This window comes from Spermophilus citellus, assembly GCF_964194105.1.
Source record: "Spermophilus citellus genome assembly, chromosome: 15".
Classification (NCBI taxonomy): domain Eukaryota; kingdom Metazoa; phylum Chordata; class Mammalia; order Rodentia; family Sciuridae; genus Spermophilus; species Spermophilus citellus.
Genome location: NC_138195.1, coordinates 74,170,719 through 74,189,819, shown reverse-complemented (window position 1 = coordinate 74,189,819; position 19,101 = coordinate 74,170,719). Strand labels below are relative to the sequence as shown.

General features: G+C 40.3%; 1 protein-coding gene across 1 annotated transcript in view; it reads right to left on the bottom strand.

Moving 5' to 3' along the window:
• Positions 1-19,101, bottom strand: part of SORCS3 (sortilin related VPS10 domain containing receptor 3) — a gene marked incomplete at both ends in the record, with an annotated part of 577,733 nt that overhangs the window by 134,953 nt on the left and 423,679 nt on the right. Inside the window, one exon of the mRNA XM_081268651.1 lies at positions 17,413-17,531. Coding sequence (XP_081124777.1) covers positions 17,413-17,531 — 119 coding nt within the window. The remainder of the gene's footprint in view (positions 1-17,412; positions 17,532-19,101) is intronic.

The following is a 19,101-nucleotide window of genomic DNA, read 5'->3' as shown; positions in this document are numbered from 1 at the left end:
TTCGCTTGCAGTTCCCAAATCTAACAGCAGTTGATATTGTAAAGATTAAATACCAAGAAGAAGAAAAAGAGATGGCTAAGAGGGGAGGGAAGGAGTCAGGTTGTCCAAATACTAATCCCCACGCTGGCTCTTGCACTGTTCATTGTGTTACATCCACTGCTGGGATCAGTGGTGTGCCCTAGGACCATGGGCTCCTGGGTTCTGGTTCTTGCTTACAGCAGCCTCCTGTCTGCAAACACTCTTCCCAGAAAAGCAGGGGTAATCAGGCCCATCCTTTAAACATCTTCATTCTATTACTTTCATAATCAGCTTCTAATGCCCTGCTCAATAGACGTGGGACCGACAGGACCAAGTGCTTGAACAGCTGCCTGGGACCAGGAGCTATTCTCTGTGCCATTGATCACAAAGACAAAATCAATCCTGGCTAAGGAGAAAGAAGTTAAAAATAAATTGCAGGGATTGATTTCTGTTCAGACCTTCTGACTCCCAGTTTAGGAAGGGGGTGGGGGGAAGAGTACGTGGATCCAGCAGTCAAGGAATGCTTCATGTGTCCAAGTCCCAAAAGCACAATCTGGAGATAGTTTATACACACATGCACACACCTGCTTTTCTTTTAATGTAGGCTTTTTTATATTATTTATCTTTACATTCCAATAACTATCAGAAATGAGGATTCATCTAAATCACAAGTTTCCATTAGAGAAGTGAGGTTTACCTAGTTCCACTACAAAAATCTCCAATGGGTGGCTCCATGCTTTGTAGTAGTAGGAACTCCAGAAATATTTGTGGAGGGACTTACTGAATAAATGAATAAAATCCTATTATTGTCTCTCACCATTATGTATGTTTGCTCCTAGATTTATCACAACATGCAATTACTGTTCTTATTTATTGCTTTGCTAGTGAATTCTCTCTCTCTCCCCAGACTATAAACCCTCCTACGGCAGGAACTCCGTTTTTCTTATTTGCATATTTACTTCTTAGATATGTTTCATCCCCAGGATCATAACCTTCTTATTTACCTTTTTTTTTGGCTTTTTATTTCTTATTTACTGCATGCTCTCCCCATTATGTCCCCAGAAGATGCAGGCAGAACGAGGAAGGAAGGAGGAGTCCGCAATGTTGCAGAGGATATAGCTACATCCCAAGTTACCTTTTTCAAACACATCGTTCTGCCATGGAAGAAATGAGTTGTAGAAATACCTCTGAATAACAGCCCCTTTTTCTTCTCTGACTAAATGGAGTGGCCTGAAGAGTGAGCTGACTTGCGGAACTGCAGGGTTAGAAACTTCCAGAAGGGAATTCCTGCAGTTATACATCCTACTTCTTTTCAGCCTGGGTTCCCCGGGGCTCTAAGTTCCACAGAGGTGTGGTCAGCAGCGTCCATAGGGAAATGAAGAGGCTGGCTGGGTGCTGAGGTAGTCAGCCCCTCACTTCTAAATAGGCTCCCATCCACCTGGATTGGATGTGTCTGCTGGAATTCCTTCAGCCACTGTCTGAAAGGCAGTTCTCAGTCCGCAAGAAGAGATTTGTGAGCTCTTCTTGAATGCAGCCCTTTCCTTCTGTAATAAAGTAACTGAGCATCAGGGAGAAAAGGATGATGGCCCAAGACTGCAGAATGAGCTGAGACGGAGGCCAGACTTAAACCTGGGAGTGCTGTCCTCTTACCTGCCCCTTCTACCTGTGGCACATTGTCTACTGCCACCTAGGGGGCTCTTGGCCTGGAGCTCTGGCTGGTCCTTAAGTGGACCCCTCATGTAAATCCTTGTGGATCTCCCCCAGTCCGGGAAGCAGTCTGTCCCTCAGAGACTAGAGCTTCTGTTTTTGAGTACTACTCAATGTTTCTGAGTACCACTGAAGGACGGTGTCAGACCAAAGAGTTCCATCTCCTCATCAAGATTGAACACAAAATGAGAAGAACCACTTTGTCAGTCCTGTTTACCATCATGGGGCCTTTTCTCCACACAGAGCATAAGCATTAAGTGCTCAATAAATGACCATTAAATGAATGGATAAATGAGTGAGTGAATCAATCAATCAATCAAACAGTACTTCTGTCTCATACTGAAACTTTCACAGCTCTGGGTATATGGAAGGTCCTCAATCAAAGGCAGTTGATTGATAAATCGATGTCTCTGCTACTATACAGCGTCAAGAAGTTCTTATTTGGGTTGACCATGAGGGGTTTCAAAGTCAAATCCTTAAAAGCAGCCTGCGGAAATCCAATATGTTTGTTTACCCCGTTAACTATTTAGGGAGTTAACAGGCAGAGTGATTAAAATTTTAAAAGCTGAAACTCTGAAATTAATAGACAGATATACCCTAGTTAGAATGGCTATGAGAAGAGAACTGGACTTAATAGTCTACTTCTCAGTCAACAACCAACTGCCTTCATTATCAGTGCTGCTGCTTTTATGGCAATATAATTATCTATAATAGGAGGAGGCTCCAGAAAAGAGGTTCTCTGGGGAGCTGGGTAGAGCAGAGTGGGTGTCACAGACTAGCAGGGACATGGCAAGGAAGTGGAGTGGGAACACACAGCCAAGTCACAAGAGCTCCTCTGTGTCCTGGAATAGGGCTCTAAATGAGCCCCTCTCCTGCCCCAAATGTATCACAGAAATTGGATAATGTGTAAAAAGAGATACAAGAAAAGGGATGAAGAGCTGGAGAAGAGCAGAGATGTGGATGATAATGACAGTGATCCATGCTGCCCCTCTGTCCCCACCTGGCACCCCAATGATGTGTGTTTGAGTCAATCTTCACAGTGCATCTGAGGGGCAGCTCTCAGAGGTACGGGCATGACTGCACTACATTGAATCCCATTAAACCTTTCTTGGGTTAATGATGCAGAAACTTTCTGATATGAAACAAAATTGAAAGAGAGCTTGATAAAAAGTCCACTTGTCAGGGAGTGGAAGAGGTTCCCCTGCCTCACCATCTACCAAAATTGGGCAATGTCCCTCTAGTTTGCTCTTACGCTCATCCTGGAAAGTGTCCGTGATTCAGTACTAATGTGAAGAAAGATACAATAAGCAACAGACCATTGCCCGTTTTTTTTTTTTTTTTTTTTTTTTTGTCATTGTTTAGGAACCCAGACATCCTTGAAGTCACATCCTCGACCCTGCCATTTCCTGAGATATAGAACAAAGGGTAACTCTAAACAGCACTGAAGTGGTTTCCTCCATGGAAAAATAAAGAAGATAATATCTACCACATGGAGATCACAATTTTATTAAATAAAATAAAATTCACAGGTGCTAAGATATTTTATTTAGTAGCACTAAATAAAAATTCAGACCTTTCCCTATGGGGATAAAAATTCTTTTAATCTGCTGATGGTTGGGTAGAATTGGTGGTGTGGCCAGGTGGAAGGAACATTCTGAAGAATCATCATTTTAGAAAGAGAAAATTGTAGATTTCCAAACAGTAGAAGAGATTGAGAGTTGTGTAGCCTCTGAGCTGACAAGAGAAATATTTGTGGTCCTCTGGGCAATACATCTTCCTTCCTGATGAGGGCTCAGAGGCTGCCTCTAACAATATGAGGCTCCCGGATAATTAAACACCATCAGTACTTACCTTTCCTGCAAGATGCATGGCACAGCATATCTAAACCCAAGCCTCCCTCTCGGGTGCATGAAGACACTACTAACTAGCAGTAGCAGCTTTCCTACCAAACCGCAATAATGCAGGTTCTATGTAGCTATTATCAATTAGAGGTAAAACACAAAATGAAAACAATATAAAGTCCACATACTACTAGAAAGACAAATTTTATATCTTGTAATGAAATGCAGAATCATTCTCTGAGATTAAAGGAAAACACCCCTTGCTATGCTGGCTTGGTAAACAACAGGTATTGTAACTTGCATGGAGCCTCATTAGACCTGTCAGCAAGAAACAAGTCTTAATAATTTACTAGAGACTTGCAACAGTGAAGTTCTGAATGGAGTGAGGAGATCTCGCCATGTCTACAGGATTGATGGGCTCCCTGAGAATAAACAGCCTCCCTGGAGCCTCTGTGTCTCTGCATTATGCTGAGAGGAGCAAGAGACACAGGAGAGTCACGGGCATGTGGATGGTAATTGACATTGCCAGAGGAGATGGAATGGGATTGCATAGGGTAGGAAGCGAAAAGAGAAAAGAAACAAGAAGAGCACTGAGAACACCTGGGTGTAAATGAAGGGCAGAGGAAGAGGCAACTCTGTGGGCCAGCAGGACAGCCCTGGAGAGGTAACGTGGCCAGAGAAATGACAGGACGAGAGTGCTCCAGGACAGAGGGGCAGTCAAGAGATCCGAATGCTGCAGACAGGTCAACTAAGCTAATTATTGAGAGGCGTAGTCTGGATATAATTCAAAGACATCAGTGATGAACTCAGCAAAAGCAATTTCAGTGGAGTGGCAGAGGCAGAAGTCAGTCTCAAGTGGGTTACAGAGAGAGGGAAATGAGAAGATGGGGAAGGACACCGATGGCACTCGAGAAATTGGTTGTGAATGAAAGATGGGACATTTAGAGATAAGAGTGGTGGGGAGCTCCAAAGAGAGTTCTGTTTTGCTTTGTTTTGTTCTGTTAGTTAAGGATGATATAAGTCTTAAATATGTAAAGGTGGATGGAAAGTCATGAGTAAAGGTACAGGGGGAAAGAGGATGATCAATAAGCCTCCTCTCTGAAAGGATGGGAGGAATGGGAACCAATTGCTTAGATCAAGAAGCAGATGCCTCTGCTTTTCTTGCACAGTTCACTGTAGCCCTAGTACTGATACATAGTAGAGATGGTGCATTTTTGAGTCTTTCAATTTTGCTTTGAGATGAGTTGCCCCCAAACAGAGCCTAAAACAAGGACTTTTATACAGGTGATTCTTGTTGTTTGTTTGCAAGAAAATATCGGGGAATAGAGTGGCACAATTAGGAAGTAGGAAATGGGGAGGCAGAGGAAGCCATCCCCAGGATGCATTGATGAACCAACTATTACTATAAGTACCTGGGGCTCATCACACTGAGGCATCCATGAGAACATACAGAATGGGGCCTAGAACTGTCCGCCTGACACAGGAAGGGAAGAGCACTAATCTTACTGGTCAAGATGTCCTGGAGGCCCTGGACATCCTCAAGATTTGTATCTGCATCAGAATGACCAGGGAATAAATTGGGGATAAATCATGGCCAGAACAAAGAGCAAGAGATCCGCAGTGCAGCTGAGGCCAAATGATCGCCAGCTGCCTCTTAGCATGGCCAGTTTCTGAGGCAAACGTGAGCTGGAAAGATGTGAGCTGGAACTCCTGAGATGTTGTGCACAAAGGTCAACAAAACATCATCATTTCACAACGAAATCACTAATTTATTCATGGAAGTATTCCAGATACTAACAGCAACACTAAGCCACTAAAATCACCACAGGTATAGGAGACTCAACCCAGCAGCATGGTGTGTGAACAATCTCTATTTGTATCGCTGTTGAAAAGATTTTAAGATTCTGCAAGTGTTGGAAGAATGCACACCTGAAGATGTCTTTATTGGATTTCTTTTAAAGATTGTCTCTATAATGCTTTCATTTTCCTTTCAACTTCTGTGTTGTAATTGTGTCCCTAATGATGAAATTGATATTTATTTAACATTCGAAATCTCTCCCATTAAGAACAAATTAACATCATTTAAAATATTCCCCAATAGTTTTTCTTTGAATAATTACACTTGATTAATTTCTGCCTCAGGGCTTTTTTTCTTTCAGAAAGATAACAATTTATTAGGGATACAGTAGCCACACCACAGAGACTTCTCTATAGACCTCCCAGGATAGTACATAAATCAGAATCTTAAATGAAGTACCAAAATCCAGGTGAGGTGGGGACCAAGAGGCTACAAGTCTGGAAGGATAATTAAACTCCACTATATCTACAGTCCCATAAAGATCATGAGAAGATGATTTATTTGATAACTAGCACAATGTAGGAAGGCTTTATCATGCACATACGTTAATCTACGAATTGAAGCCTTGAATAATTAAAAAATGAATTTGGAACAGAGATTTAGTAATCTTTTATGTGACAGGCTTATAAAAATGCTTAAAAGAGGATGTGAATGCACAAAATATTGAGGCTGATTTTTGCTGTGGATTAGTTCTTGCATTTTGTAGGGCTTTGGAGTTTTCAAAGCATTTCAAAGCCATTATTATCTCCCTTGATCCTTGCCACAACCTTCCAATCTGCACAGGGCAAGTAGCGTGATTCTATTCTACAGAGATGAAGAAATTAGTGCTCTGAGAGTCTAAATGATTTGTCCAGTGTTCCCTGGTTGGTAGGTGGTAGATCCCAGATTGCAGCCCACGTCTTAAACTAAGGACTCTTTCCCCGACATCAGAACACAAGCTACTTGCAATGCACACTGTTTGAGAACAGGGACAATGTCTTCCGTCATCTCCGACTGCACCTGCCAAACTTCTAGGGCTAAACAAATACCTGTTAATCCACTGTGCATATTCATTAATTGCTAGTAACATTTTCTGTAACAGTACTAGTTTTCTATGTTTATATACAGAACTCTTAAAAACTAATAGCGATTTGTATGCAAACTGCCAACTGGCTTCACTGTGGCACTGAAATCATCCTAGAACCACTTTGTGCATGCTATTGCCCCATCCTCAGAAGTCCTGATTAGAGAAGGGGCTTCCCTCCTGATTACATCCATGGAATGTTCCTAGGAGTTGAAAGCAGCACTGGGTACTGGATGGATCCGCATAGGGTTACCCGTCCCATTGGCAATTTGCAAAAGTTTGCAAAGGATCAGGGAGAGACTACCTGTTCCGGATTTAGTGTGAGTGATTAAACATTACTACAGGTTCTGGGGCCTGAATCTGTGCAGTCTTCCAAGCTCAAGGGCCAGGTATATTTTTAGAGTTCCTGCCCTGACCCTGTGTTCAGATCAAACAAACAAACAAACAACAACAACAACAACAAAAACCATCTCATTTCCTGAGTATTCAAGCTGCTGTGTGTCTCCTCCCAGAGCAATATAAGGCTCACAAAAAAAAAAAAAAAAAAAAAAAAAAAAAAAAAAAAAGTGAGAGCAAACTCGCCCAGTGCTGAGGCAACAAGGACAAAAGGGGGAATTGGACAAGGATTTGGCAGAGTCAGGATGACCTTCCTTTCTTCAAACTGCCATTCTCTCTGCCTCTTGAGTACTTTATGGGTTTCTTAATTAGGATCTGCTTTTTTTTTCTGTTGTATTTATAATGTATGAGGATAAGTTGGCATCACACCCTTGTGTAGTGCACAGAGTTGCACTCACAAGGAAACTTGATTCAAGGAGTGAATGAACGCTTTCTGCATGGAGACTATCTCACATGCCACCATGAAAGGAGGGGACTGGGCGCCCTGTAATCTAACTCCGACATGCACACCTATAGTAATGGCTTCCTCAGGTCCTGCTCTTGTTTCTTCATCTCACTCCCCAGGAGCCAAGGTATTCATTGTACTGCTGAAGGAGTTTCACCCCAACTCCTGCCGCACCACCTACTCCCTAGGAGGATCATTAGGAAAGCTACTCCATAAAGGAGAAAAGGTAGGATTTTCAACCATCTTGCTTCAAAAGGTAGAAATCCACTTAGTGCTCTCTCTTGCCCTACAAAGGAAAGCCTATTTCTCTTTTATCCATGTGGAACGGAAGCATTTCAGGCAGACACTTTCCCATTAAGAAAAGGCTCTTCTGGGAAGGATTAGCTCCTTTTGATTTCACCATGAAACCCCAGACCCCCTGCACAGAAGAGGCACTGACAGATTAACAAATTTCACAGCTTTCTGTACATCTCCAGTCTCACCTGCTCAACAGCAGGCTATCAAACTTGAGGTCCCTGCAAGCAAAACCATCAAGATGGGGACCTGCACCTCTTTGTCAAAAGGAAAACAAAAGGTTAGGTAGAATCCTTGGGGCTTCTCTAAATTGCAGGATCTGTGTGGGTACTTTATAGACTCTTCTACCACACACAGCATATAGGATTAAAATTAATGTATCCAGTAAAGGAGAACCATAGAGGGCAACTTTAGAGGGCAAATGAGAAGGGATGAGATTTTCATGCAAAATTAATATTCATCAGGAGAAGCTTAATTAATTTGAATTAATGAAAATCGTTATTTAGAGGTTTCTGGTTAAACTATATGGTCAAATGCATATACACTTATAAATGATGACATGTTCATAGGTACATCATGAGCAAATAATTAAGAATAAATACATACATTGTGCTTATTATTCAGAGAAAAGACACAGGCCTGAATATCACCTGCATTCCTTGTGGTTTTAGAGACCACACATGAAGAAGTCTGACCTCTGACCCATGGATCCAGCAGTTCTACAAAAGGTCAGTGATTTTTCAAACATTTATTAGCATTAGAATCCTCTTGTCAAATGAAAGAGTATTAAGAAACCCAATAGACAGAGCAAATAAAACCAGAGTTGCTCTGTTAAAGGAAGTCCTAAGAAGACGGCAGACCCACCCTCCTGGGCATCCTCCTCCATTTTTTCAAAACTTACTAACTGTAACTGTAACTCAGTGGTAAAGCACTTGCCTCACATGTGTGAGGCACTGGGTTCGATCCTCAGCACCACATAAAACTAAATAAAGATACTGTGTGTTCATCTACAACTAAGTAAATTTTTAAAAGTTATACATAAAAACATAAAAATTAAGTTCATCTACAACTAAGTAAATGTTTTAAAAATTATACATAAAAACATAAAATTACACATATTTATGGTATAGCAAGTGATGTTTCACTACATATACATGTATGTGTATGTGTGTGTGTGTGTGTGTGTGTGTGTGTGTGTGTTTGCATGTATAGTAGGCTGTTAAATCAGAGTAAACATATCTGCCTCCTCAAGCATTTGTCATTTCTCTATGGTAGAATATTCAAAGTCTTCCCTCCACATTTTGGAACATATACTACATTATTGTTACTTACAGTCACCTTACAGTGCAAGAGCAACAAGAACTTCTTATTCCTATCTACCTATAACTTAGTTCCCGTCAATCCATCTCTCCACAGTTTCCTCTTCCCTATTCTCTCCAGCCTCTGGTCACCATTTTCTATGAGATCAACGTTCTATTATATATTTATTTAGTCTTCAAATCTTTTGTCCATTTTATTTTTAGTTCAATAATATTTTTTTTTAAAATTATTTATATATTTTGAAAAGAGTCATCAAATATATATTTTGGTCAGATGTATTTATTGTAGTATATTTACCAGTCGTGGCTGACGTCTTTCTCATTTCTAAAAAAGATTTTATGGGTGCATTACAATTATAGGTAGTAATGGGATTGACGGTGACATAGTCACACATTCTCATAAAGATCATTTTTTTAGGTTCTACTTATGAGTGAGATTGCGTAATGCTTGCTTTTCTGTGCCTGGCTACTTTCACTTAACATAATGATCTCCAGCTACATCCATGTTACTGCAAATGATGAATTCCATTATTTTTTACGACTGAATAGTACTCTACTCCAATCATAGGCACAAAAGAAGACAGCCCCCATCTACAAGGCTCCCCTTACAAAACTGAACTGAGGAACAGAAGGCACCCTTCCAGGGGAATGCCTAATCCCCAGGGTCCAGCTCTGCTTTCCAGACACTCCCTGGAGACGCTGATCTCAAGCTTTAGTAGCCTATGTAGCTTCTCCCATGATTTTCTTTGGTAGACTGAAAGTCAGGGTCAATGGATTGCTACCCACCCTGATGCCCTGATGTCAGATGTATATGGGTTTAAACTCTGGAGGAGAAGGTGCTCTGCTGGTGTGTGAGTTTTCCGCTTTGACCAAACCTTCTGAAGCAGCTTTATTTCAATGAACAGAATGAGGAATCTTGCCCTTTCCTCTCTGTAGAGGCAGAAACTGATCACCAAAGTACAAATCTGACCTTCTCCATGAATCCTATCCCGATCATCATTTCGAAATTCAAAACTCATACTTTCCCAAAAGAAAAAAAAACACACACACAAATGTTTCAGGAAATGTTTGGGGATGGCTCCCAAATATGTTTTAAATAGACACATACAAAATAAGGAGCAATAATGAAAAGAAAAAAAAAACTAGCTGAGAGGTTACTATGGACCAATGGTACAGGTGAAAGAGGTAGAAAGAATACCCACACCAGGAAGCTTAAAGCAGAGAGCTGCTAAAATTGACCCCAAAATTAATTCTGAGCTTCTCACAATCATAAACAGAGGAACACAAAATTATCCAGACTTAATGAAAGTGTTTACCTCTCCAGGAAAAAAATTCTAGCTTATGCCACTGCACATCCTCCCACCATTAGAGATTTCCTTGGGTAGAGAGGTCCCGACGGCCCTCTTGCTGCCTTCACCTCACCTATGCCTTCCCCTCTGTGCAGAACACCTGTTTCCATTGTCCTCACTGCCACCCCTTAGGACTCCCGTGCTGACCCTCCTCCCAGGGAAGGGTGAAGAGCTCTTCTTCCTGCAGCCAAGGGCGACACATGCTTCCACTAATACAGCTCTCATCACGCTGCATTATAATTGTTTAGTCGTCTGTGTGCCCCACTGGGATGAATGTATTTTAATATATTTAAATGAATGAATATAAAAAGGGCACTGAATAATACACTGGGTAATTCCTGGATGGCAGATATAGAAAAACACAGAGACATTCTACACACGGGCGTTTCTTATGCAGTGAGCAATTGCCAATTACCCTAAGTTGTCTTATATTGTTAGCTGCAGAAACAAGATTTCCTTGCTTGAAAAAGATAACTAGCTACACTCCCTGAAAATAAGGGTGGTGTCTTATCTTCTCAGTTCAGTTCAGCTCAACAAACATTTATTGAGCACCAGTCATTACACTAAGTGCAGGGGAAACAATGATAAATAAGACATAGTCCTGTTCCTCTTAGATTTTACAGACCTGGCTGGGGAGACCTCATACAAATGGATAAGTCGTCAGTCAGTGCTGGAACTTGATCCAATCCCCACCGAGGATGTCAGAGAAGACTGGCTAGGGGTGCAGCCTAAACTCAAATGATAAAGGGATACTCCAAGCAGAAAGAAACATAAGAAAGACCTCAGAGGCAAGAAATGGCATGGTATGTGCAAGGAAACTAAAGAAGCCTAGGTTTATTGAAGAATAAATTGAAACAAGGAAGGTAAGTGGGAAGCGGCAATAGGTTAGGAATCCACAGGAGGCTGATGGATTTGGCAGGATCTGGACTGCAGAGGTTCTTGTAAGCAATGCTAAAGAGTTAGATTTCATCCTATAGAGGATGAGCCATCACTCAAGATAGGATCATTGATTTGTATTTTAACTAAATGACCTTGGAGGCAGCAGTGTGATTGGGCAGGGGATCGGCGTGAAATCAGTTAGCAAACTATTGCAATATTTCAGAACATGCATGATAAAAATATATAAATATATAAAAGCTAAGTAAGGCAGTGCTTCCTCTTTTTCCACTCATAAGTCACTCTAGAGCAATAAGGAAAACAAGAAGGAGAAAAACAATCTCTATACTTAATGAATATTTAATCCAGAAATACTGTATTTGTGGAAAAGAAGTCATATTGATCACATTCCAAGTGGTTCCAACTTACGAGAAGAACTCACTCAGAAAAATACACCAGTGTCACAGGGAACCACACTGAGAACCAAGGAGGGGCATTGATAAGTGGAGACAGAGCCATGATCTATCACCAAAAAGACCTCCTCAAACAGTATATGAAGGCAGAGATCAGATCATTAAACAATTAGTCATGGTCAGTAGCCAAGCTTTGGAACCAACCTAGGAGCCCTTCCACTGATGAATGGATAAAGAAAATGTGATATATGTACACAACAGAACATTACTTAGCCATAAAGAAGAATGAAATTAAGACATTTGCTGGTAAATGAATGTAATTAGAGACCTTCATGCTAAGTGAAAAAAGCCAATCCCCAAACACCAAATGTCCTCTCTGATATGCAGATGCTAACACACAATAAAGGGAGGGGAAGGGAAGAATAGAAGTTCATTGAATTAGATAAAGGGGAATAAAGGAAAGGGTGAGGGGATGGACATAGTAAAGATAGTAGAATGAACTGCACCTAACTTTCCTAAGTTCATCTATGAATACACAACCAGAGTAACTCCACATCATGTACATCGGTAAGAATGGGATCCTAATTAGAATAAGTTATACTCCATATATGTATAATATGTCAAAATACACTCTACTTTCATGTATATCTAAAGAGAACAAAAATAAACAAATAAATAAATTGTAGAAGCCTCAAAAACAAATTCGGAAAAAGTAAAAAAGGAGAAGGAGCATTAAAAAAAACAATAGCAGACATAGAACAAAATGCAATTCTGCAGAGCAAATGAAAACTGTTACCACATTGCTACAGTTAAAAATCACCTGTATCGGGGGACTGCCTCTAAGAGTTTAAAACAGAAATACATGAACCCAGGGAAGATATATTGAGATAACAGGCAGGGATAAAAGATAAAATAAAAGCTGGCAAATGTCAGGAAGGAAGTTAAAACAGAAAAAGAAGTCAAAAGCAAGCAGCCCGAACTTGGCCAAACATTCATTCAAGGACAGGGTAAGACTGTTTTTATCTCGTTTTGGTCAGTTTTCTCAAATTGGGGATGGAATGAAATAATGTCTCTCTTTTTGTCTTTCTTGTCTCTTATACATTCTGGGTTCTGAATGAAGAGCACCAACACAATGAAACTGAAATAAAACATGTTTCAAGAGATGTCACAGGAAATTTTGAGAAATTAAAAATGAAGGAGAAACAATCTACTGAATGACAGACTCATGTTCCTAACAGAAGTAATAACACAGGATGCCAGGCACAAGGTACACACTAATAAGAAACTGGCATTCAAATGTCGAGGGGAAAGGACTTTTTGTTATCAAAAGTAACGAAAATAACAACACCTCCCCCCACACACCAACACCCCCTCAAAAAGAAAAGACAGAACAAGACATCTAGAGAAGAAAATCTCAGACTGGCCTGACACTATAACTTTCAGGAAGTTAATGGAGCCACGTTCTCACAGTAAAAAATAGCACGTCAATTTTAGCCCTTGAGAAATTATATGCAGGCATAGAGGGTTAAACACCTTCCCAACATTCAAGGGTTAGCTAGCCCTGAAGACATTACTAAAGGACAAATAAACTTTAGACAATCAAGAACTAAATGGTGGGGACAGTTGCCCACACACATCTGTAAAACTAAGATCAAAATACAAGATAAATGCAAGGCTAAGGGGCAGAGCAGAACGCACGCGCTCTAAATGTCTTAGCTGATGGAAATGGGCTGGGAAAGGGAGCAGGGCGGAGGTCACAAAGGTTCATGATGTTTTTTTCACCTTTCTTCAGCAATGCTTCATAAAATATTTAGGTCTAAAAGAATTATATTTTAAGATAGTAAGGCAAACACCAGGAAATAATACAGTCAGTCAAAACTGGGTGGTGGAAGAATTAAACAGAGGGAAGGAAACACACTAATTGTCTAATTGCTCACAGGAGGAAATCAATAGATGTACAAAAATAGAAGATTCAGTACGTTATACAGTTTGGCTCTTAAAGTGAAGCAGTTAGAACAAACACACAGATATTCCACATTACCAAAGGAACACAGGAAAAGCAAAGAGAACAGACTGTATAATAATAGTTAAAGAAAAAGTTTTTGTAATTGAACACTAAACACACACAGTCAGAACCAAGGTACAGGTGTCCTAGCTACCAACGCAAATGCCAAACTCACCTGTGAGGAGGGAAGGCTGATTCAACTCCAGTGGCTAACTAGTCTTATTTGTGCCTATTTATCTGCAACCCTCTGCTATTGTTTCATTCAATGCCAATCTTGGGTATTTGATCGTTGCAAATAATAGTATTTAATTTGTGTTTATTTGGTGATTAATAAAACCTGGAGTGGATTTTTTTGCACTATTTTAGGCATAATTAATCCTTGCTTTCCTATTTTATTGATAGTAAAACCTGAAGTCCTTAAGACAGGCTTCAGGGGCCTGTGGGATTCAGCACCCCACCACCTTTCTGACTTTATCTCTCAATGCTCAGTTAGGGTCTCATTTGCTGGCTCCTATTCATCTCCCCAAACCCTACATACAGGATGCCCCTGGGGCCCAGTGCTGGTATTATTTCTCTTTTCTATCTATACAAAAGTCCCTGATGACTTTCATATGCTGACAACCTTCCAGTTTATACAGTCAGACACGACCTCCCGACCACCCTTGCTCCTGAATGCAGCCTCTCATCTCTAACTGCTCAATCCACATGCCCATGAGGGTACAAGGGAGCTCTGGCCCAACACACTTGGCTCCCTGCTGACTGTACTGTCTTCTGCCACCCCATTCCTGGTTCCCCAATTGAAAAGGCCTCCTTAGTCCTCTTAATAAAATGGCAAGACCTTTTGTGGCCCCCAAATTTGTACTATCTGATTTATTTTTATCCACAACACTTGTCATCACCGGATATATTCTGTGGGTAGATAAATAGATAATAGTAAAAAGAGAGAGATAGAGAGCAAATGTTCATATGATGGAATCTTTGGAGTGCTGGACACTCGAATGTAAGTGACAAAAGAAATCCTCCCAGCAATCTATGAAGGAGGTGCTGCAAGTATCTTCTTTTTATAGATAAGTGAAATGCAGCTCAAGGTCACACAGCTGAGTGTGGCAAGCCACAGGCTCAAGAGCTGCTGGTCATCAGGTTCTGCCCAACATGCCCCGATTAGCATTACACTTCACAGCTTTTCATATCTGTGTGTGTGTGTGTGTGTGTGTGTGTGTATTTTTTTCCCTTGATCCCCACTAGACTTAGTTTTACTAAGGCAAGAACTTTCTCACATTCACTATCCTAGCCACTGCTCATAGAACAGAGGCTTCGCATATACCAGGCAAGGAACCCCATATCCCTTTTAAACAAAATGAAAATGATGCTGATTGAAAAAATAACACCTCTACTTGCTTCCAGGATAATAAATGAAATAAAAATTTTTCAGGGGAATTATTTTTTAAAATATTAGTTATCTGCCTGTAGAGTTACTGAAAACTTCATACAACACAAGGAAAACAAATATTGGAGATTTAAAATTTTAAGTCATGTTCCCTAGAAATAATTCTGCCATATTCATCATTATATACAGCTTTAGCATTGAGGAAGGGGCAATCAAATTGGTAAATTCATAAATCATTCCTGCACTTCTATTAAAAAAAACTCCTCTAAAGATGATAAGAAAATAGCCTTATGTGGTATTTTAGTCAGCTTTGCATTGCCATAACCAATAGACCTGAGGAAAAGGTTATTTTGGTTCACAGTTTCAGAGGTTTAGTCCTGGGTTGGCCAAGACCACGTCTCTGGGTCTGAGATGAGGCAGGACATCATGGTGGAAGTATGCGACCAAGGAAAGCAGCTCAGAATATGGCAATCAGGAAGCAGAGAGCTCCTGCTCACCAGGGATGAAATATAAACTCTAAAGGCACAGGCTTATTTCCTCTAGCCCCTCCCTTCCTGCCTAGAGTTACCACCTAGTTAATCCATATCAGTGGATTAATCCACTGATGAGCTTACAGCTCTCATAACATAAGCATTTCAACCTCTGAGAATTCTTGCATTGTCTCACACATGAACTTTGGGGGCACACCTCATATCTAAACTATAACACATGGGGACCATAACAAGGGAATGGAATGAAAAGCAACACCTGAGAAATAACTGGGTGGTACCAGCAGAGGCAGTGGATTCACTCAATTTTACAACATATTCGCGGGTTTCTACTTTGAGTGACCTAGTAGAAGATCATGTCAGGGGGTCAAGTTGGTTTTGCATTCCTGTGGAATATACAGATTTGGATGTTGAGGTGGCTATTAGATATTGATGTCTACAGTGCATGAGGACACAGCTCACTGAGTTGAAGGTCATCCAAACCATGAGACTGCTCAGGCAGAGAAACCTGGGTGCAAAGGGAAACCGGCCAGAGGTAGAAGTCTGGGGAGCAGTGAATAGCATTGTGTATTTTGCAGTGTATGTGTTCAATAAACAACTGTGATTAAGATAATGAGAGTTACAATGATCTGCCAGGATTTAGAGAAATGATCCTGAGATTCTGGTTTTAAATCAAGCTGAGACACAGGGATTTTTTTTTCCTTGAAATCACACAGACTTCCACTTTCATTCCTTCCTTCAAATTGGTTTCTGAGTGGTTGGATACTTTTTGTGTGTTTTACTAGACCTTAAAAATAAATCCATGCAACTAATTTGTAGGATGGAGTAACTGCTGCATCAAAAATCTATCTACATGACAAGTGTTCGATGAGCAATGAGTACCCTGATTTGCAAAGACATCTTGGTAGGGCCAAGAGCGAAGGATAAAATGTCATGTAAAATACTCCCTGCCCTCAGTGTAAAAGGCAATTTGGAAAGAAGGAAACAAATACATTCCAATTTAGGAAGCAATGACTCCTAATGGCATGTGTGCTAGAGGAAGGATGGAGACCACAGTGCTGCAAGGGTGGGCAGGAGGGAGGTCACACCCAGCTGGGAAGTTCTTAGAAAGTCTCAGGGGAGAAAGTGTCGGCTACACTTTCAGGTCAGGAGACAGAAAAAGAAGGTCATTCAGATGCTTAGGTCTGAGCAAACACAGGGAGCTGCCAAAGTTCAAGTTTCCTGTGGGAAATAGTTTACAGAACAACTGAGAGGAGAATGATGGAGAAACACAAGGTTGTCATCAAAGCCCAGGTTTGATCTGTCACGTGCACAGTGTCAATCATCAGGCGGAGCATCACGTGTAATTCTCCCTCATTTTTGTTCTACTTCGTACTTCCTTCAGTACATAGTAAAACTCAAAGCATAAAACAAAGATTCCTTTGCATGTCTGATATTGTGAGTTCCACCTGGTTTTCTCTATGGGATCTGGGACTCGGATGTTTGCAGGGGTAGTAAACAGTGGGAAGAGAGGGGGAAATTGAGTGAGTTCTTGATTTTTCCAGAAAGCAAATCCTAGAGAGGCTAAATGTACTGTGGATTTTCATTCCCAAGTTTGACAAGTCACTTTGGACAGAAATAGAATGCAACACTGATAAATTACTTAAAGTCAAAACCCATTAGACATTTGACTTTAAATAACCTCAAACCCCAGCCCAAGACCTAATCATTTCAAGAAAATTCTGTTAGCATGAAATGTCAATCCAACCAAGGGTTTTAATGGGCCCCTTAAATACCTTGGGCCATGTAATATCCTTGTCTTGCATCAAGCCTGGAATATTTCAAGGGGGCTTGGGCCCCTCCGTGAAGGAGGGATAATGGCTTAACTCCACATCCTCACAACCTCATTTCCCAACCAGCAGCCAGCTTCTCTCACACAGTCTCTTCCTATGTGGCTGCACTATCTGTACTCACCTGAATGAAGATATATTCATCCTGGACAACCAGAGAGCTGATGTCAATGGAGCGGGCAAAGGGACCACTCCGAGTTGTCTCTGCACATTCCTGGATCCTGCAGGTGAGGTAGTGAGCATCTGAAAGGGGAGGACAGAGCAAGGCTTAGACACAGGGAGAAATGGTGAGCTGACCTCCCATCAGCACTCCAAGCTCTACTTCATGGGAATCCATGATGTAAGTTAAAATAACCGTGAGTGCATAAAATTTGAAATTATTTTTTTAAAATGTCAATACCTAGAGTGGGGAAAGAGTTAATCACATAGTCTACTGGCAAAAGAGTAAATTGGTATGGTTTTTGGAAGAATGAATTTGAAGTACCTATTAGAATTTTACATGTCCATATTTTATGCCAGCAATTCTAATTCAAGGGATTTTTTTTCCTACAGAAATACTCATATATTTTCACAGAGAGGAAGGGCAAAGATGTTCATTGTGGCATTATTCAGAGCAGTGAAAAATTGAAAATAGGCTAAATGTCTATGAATTTAAAAACATTTAAATAAACTAAGTTGCATACATATGACAGAGTGCCAGGGGGAAATTGAAAGATTAGGCTGATACACATGCACCCACATGTACTTCTCCAAGATGCACCTGTCTGCAATCTTTTGAGAAACTATTTAGCATTATATTTAGCATGATCCCACTTATGGTTTTAAAAACTCTTGTCTTCATAGATATATACTTCTATGCTATAAATGCATAGAAAAAAGTTTTAAATGGTACCTATAAAAATTAACTATGGTTACTTTGGGGAAAAGAATGAACTTAAGAAAACAGAACTAGAGTGGGGACTTGGATTTTCACCTTGTGCACACATTTATTATTTCTATAAAAAGAATGCAATCACTTGTTTCTTATGTAAAATCCTTAAATCTTATGTAATTACCCATACAAACTTCTATAGATCTCACAGTTGATCACTGTCGATCCCCTCAAGGTGGCAGTGGTAGCTGAATAGGAAAGCCTTGACCTCAAAGGCATTCTGTTATGACAAAAGGGTTGCCCCGAAAGATAATCCACTGGGTTATTTGCTCCCTAAGAAACACTACAGATGATTCTCCGTGAAAAAACACTGTATAAATTTGCTTTAAAAGTGATTATTGCTCATTTCCTGGAATTTAGAAACAGATGGTCCAAATGAAACCTAGAGATCATTTGAAGATTGAAAGTGGGGAAATCTTTATCATCTAAAGATAAAAATGCACATGCATTATTTTATGCATCTATCTAATGCAACCGGTTCCTTGGATGTGTGTATTTGAGTGTATAGGTGTCAGAGGCTACAATTCAGGGGCTGGTAGGCAGCAGAGACAAAGAGCAAAGGTTTGAATAAGAAAAAAATTACAGTGATTGAGTTAAAATAAGGGTAGTTTAAATTATTCCTGTTTAACTATAATTAATTAGTTAAATGAATAATTATTTCTTGTGCACATACTATGTACTAGGCATCACTGACTTACTAGGAATACATTAATTAATGAGGCAGATTTTTCTATTCTAAGAGAGCCTGGTATCTAGGAAGAGGCTTACTTATATTTATGTTGCTAGCTATTACACATATTAATTTATAAACTTGATGTTAATTTAACAAGTAAACATTTTGGTGGGAAATGCTATCATAATGTGCTATGCATTCCTGCTTCG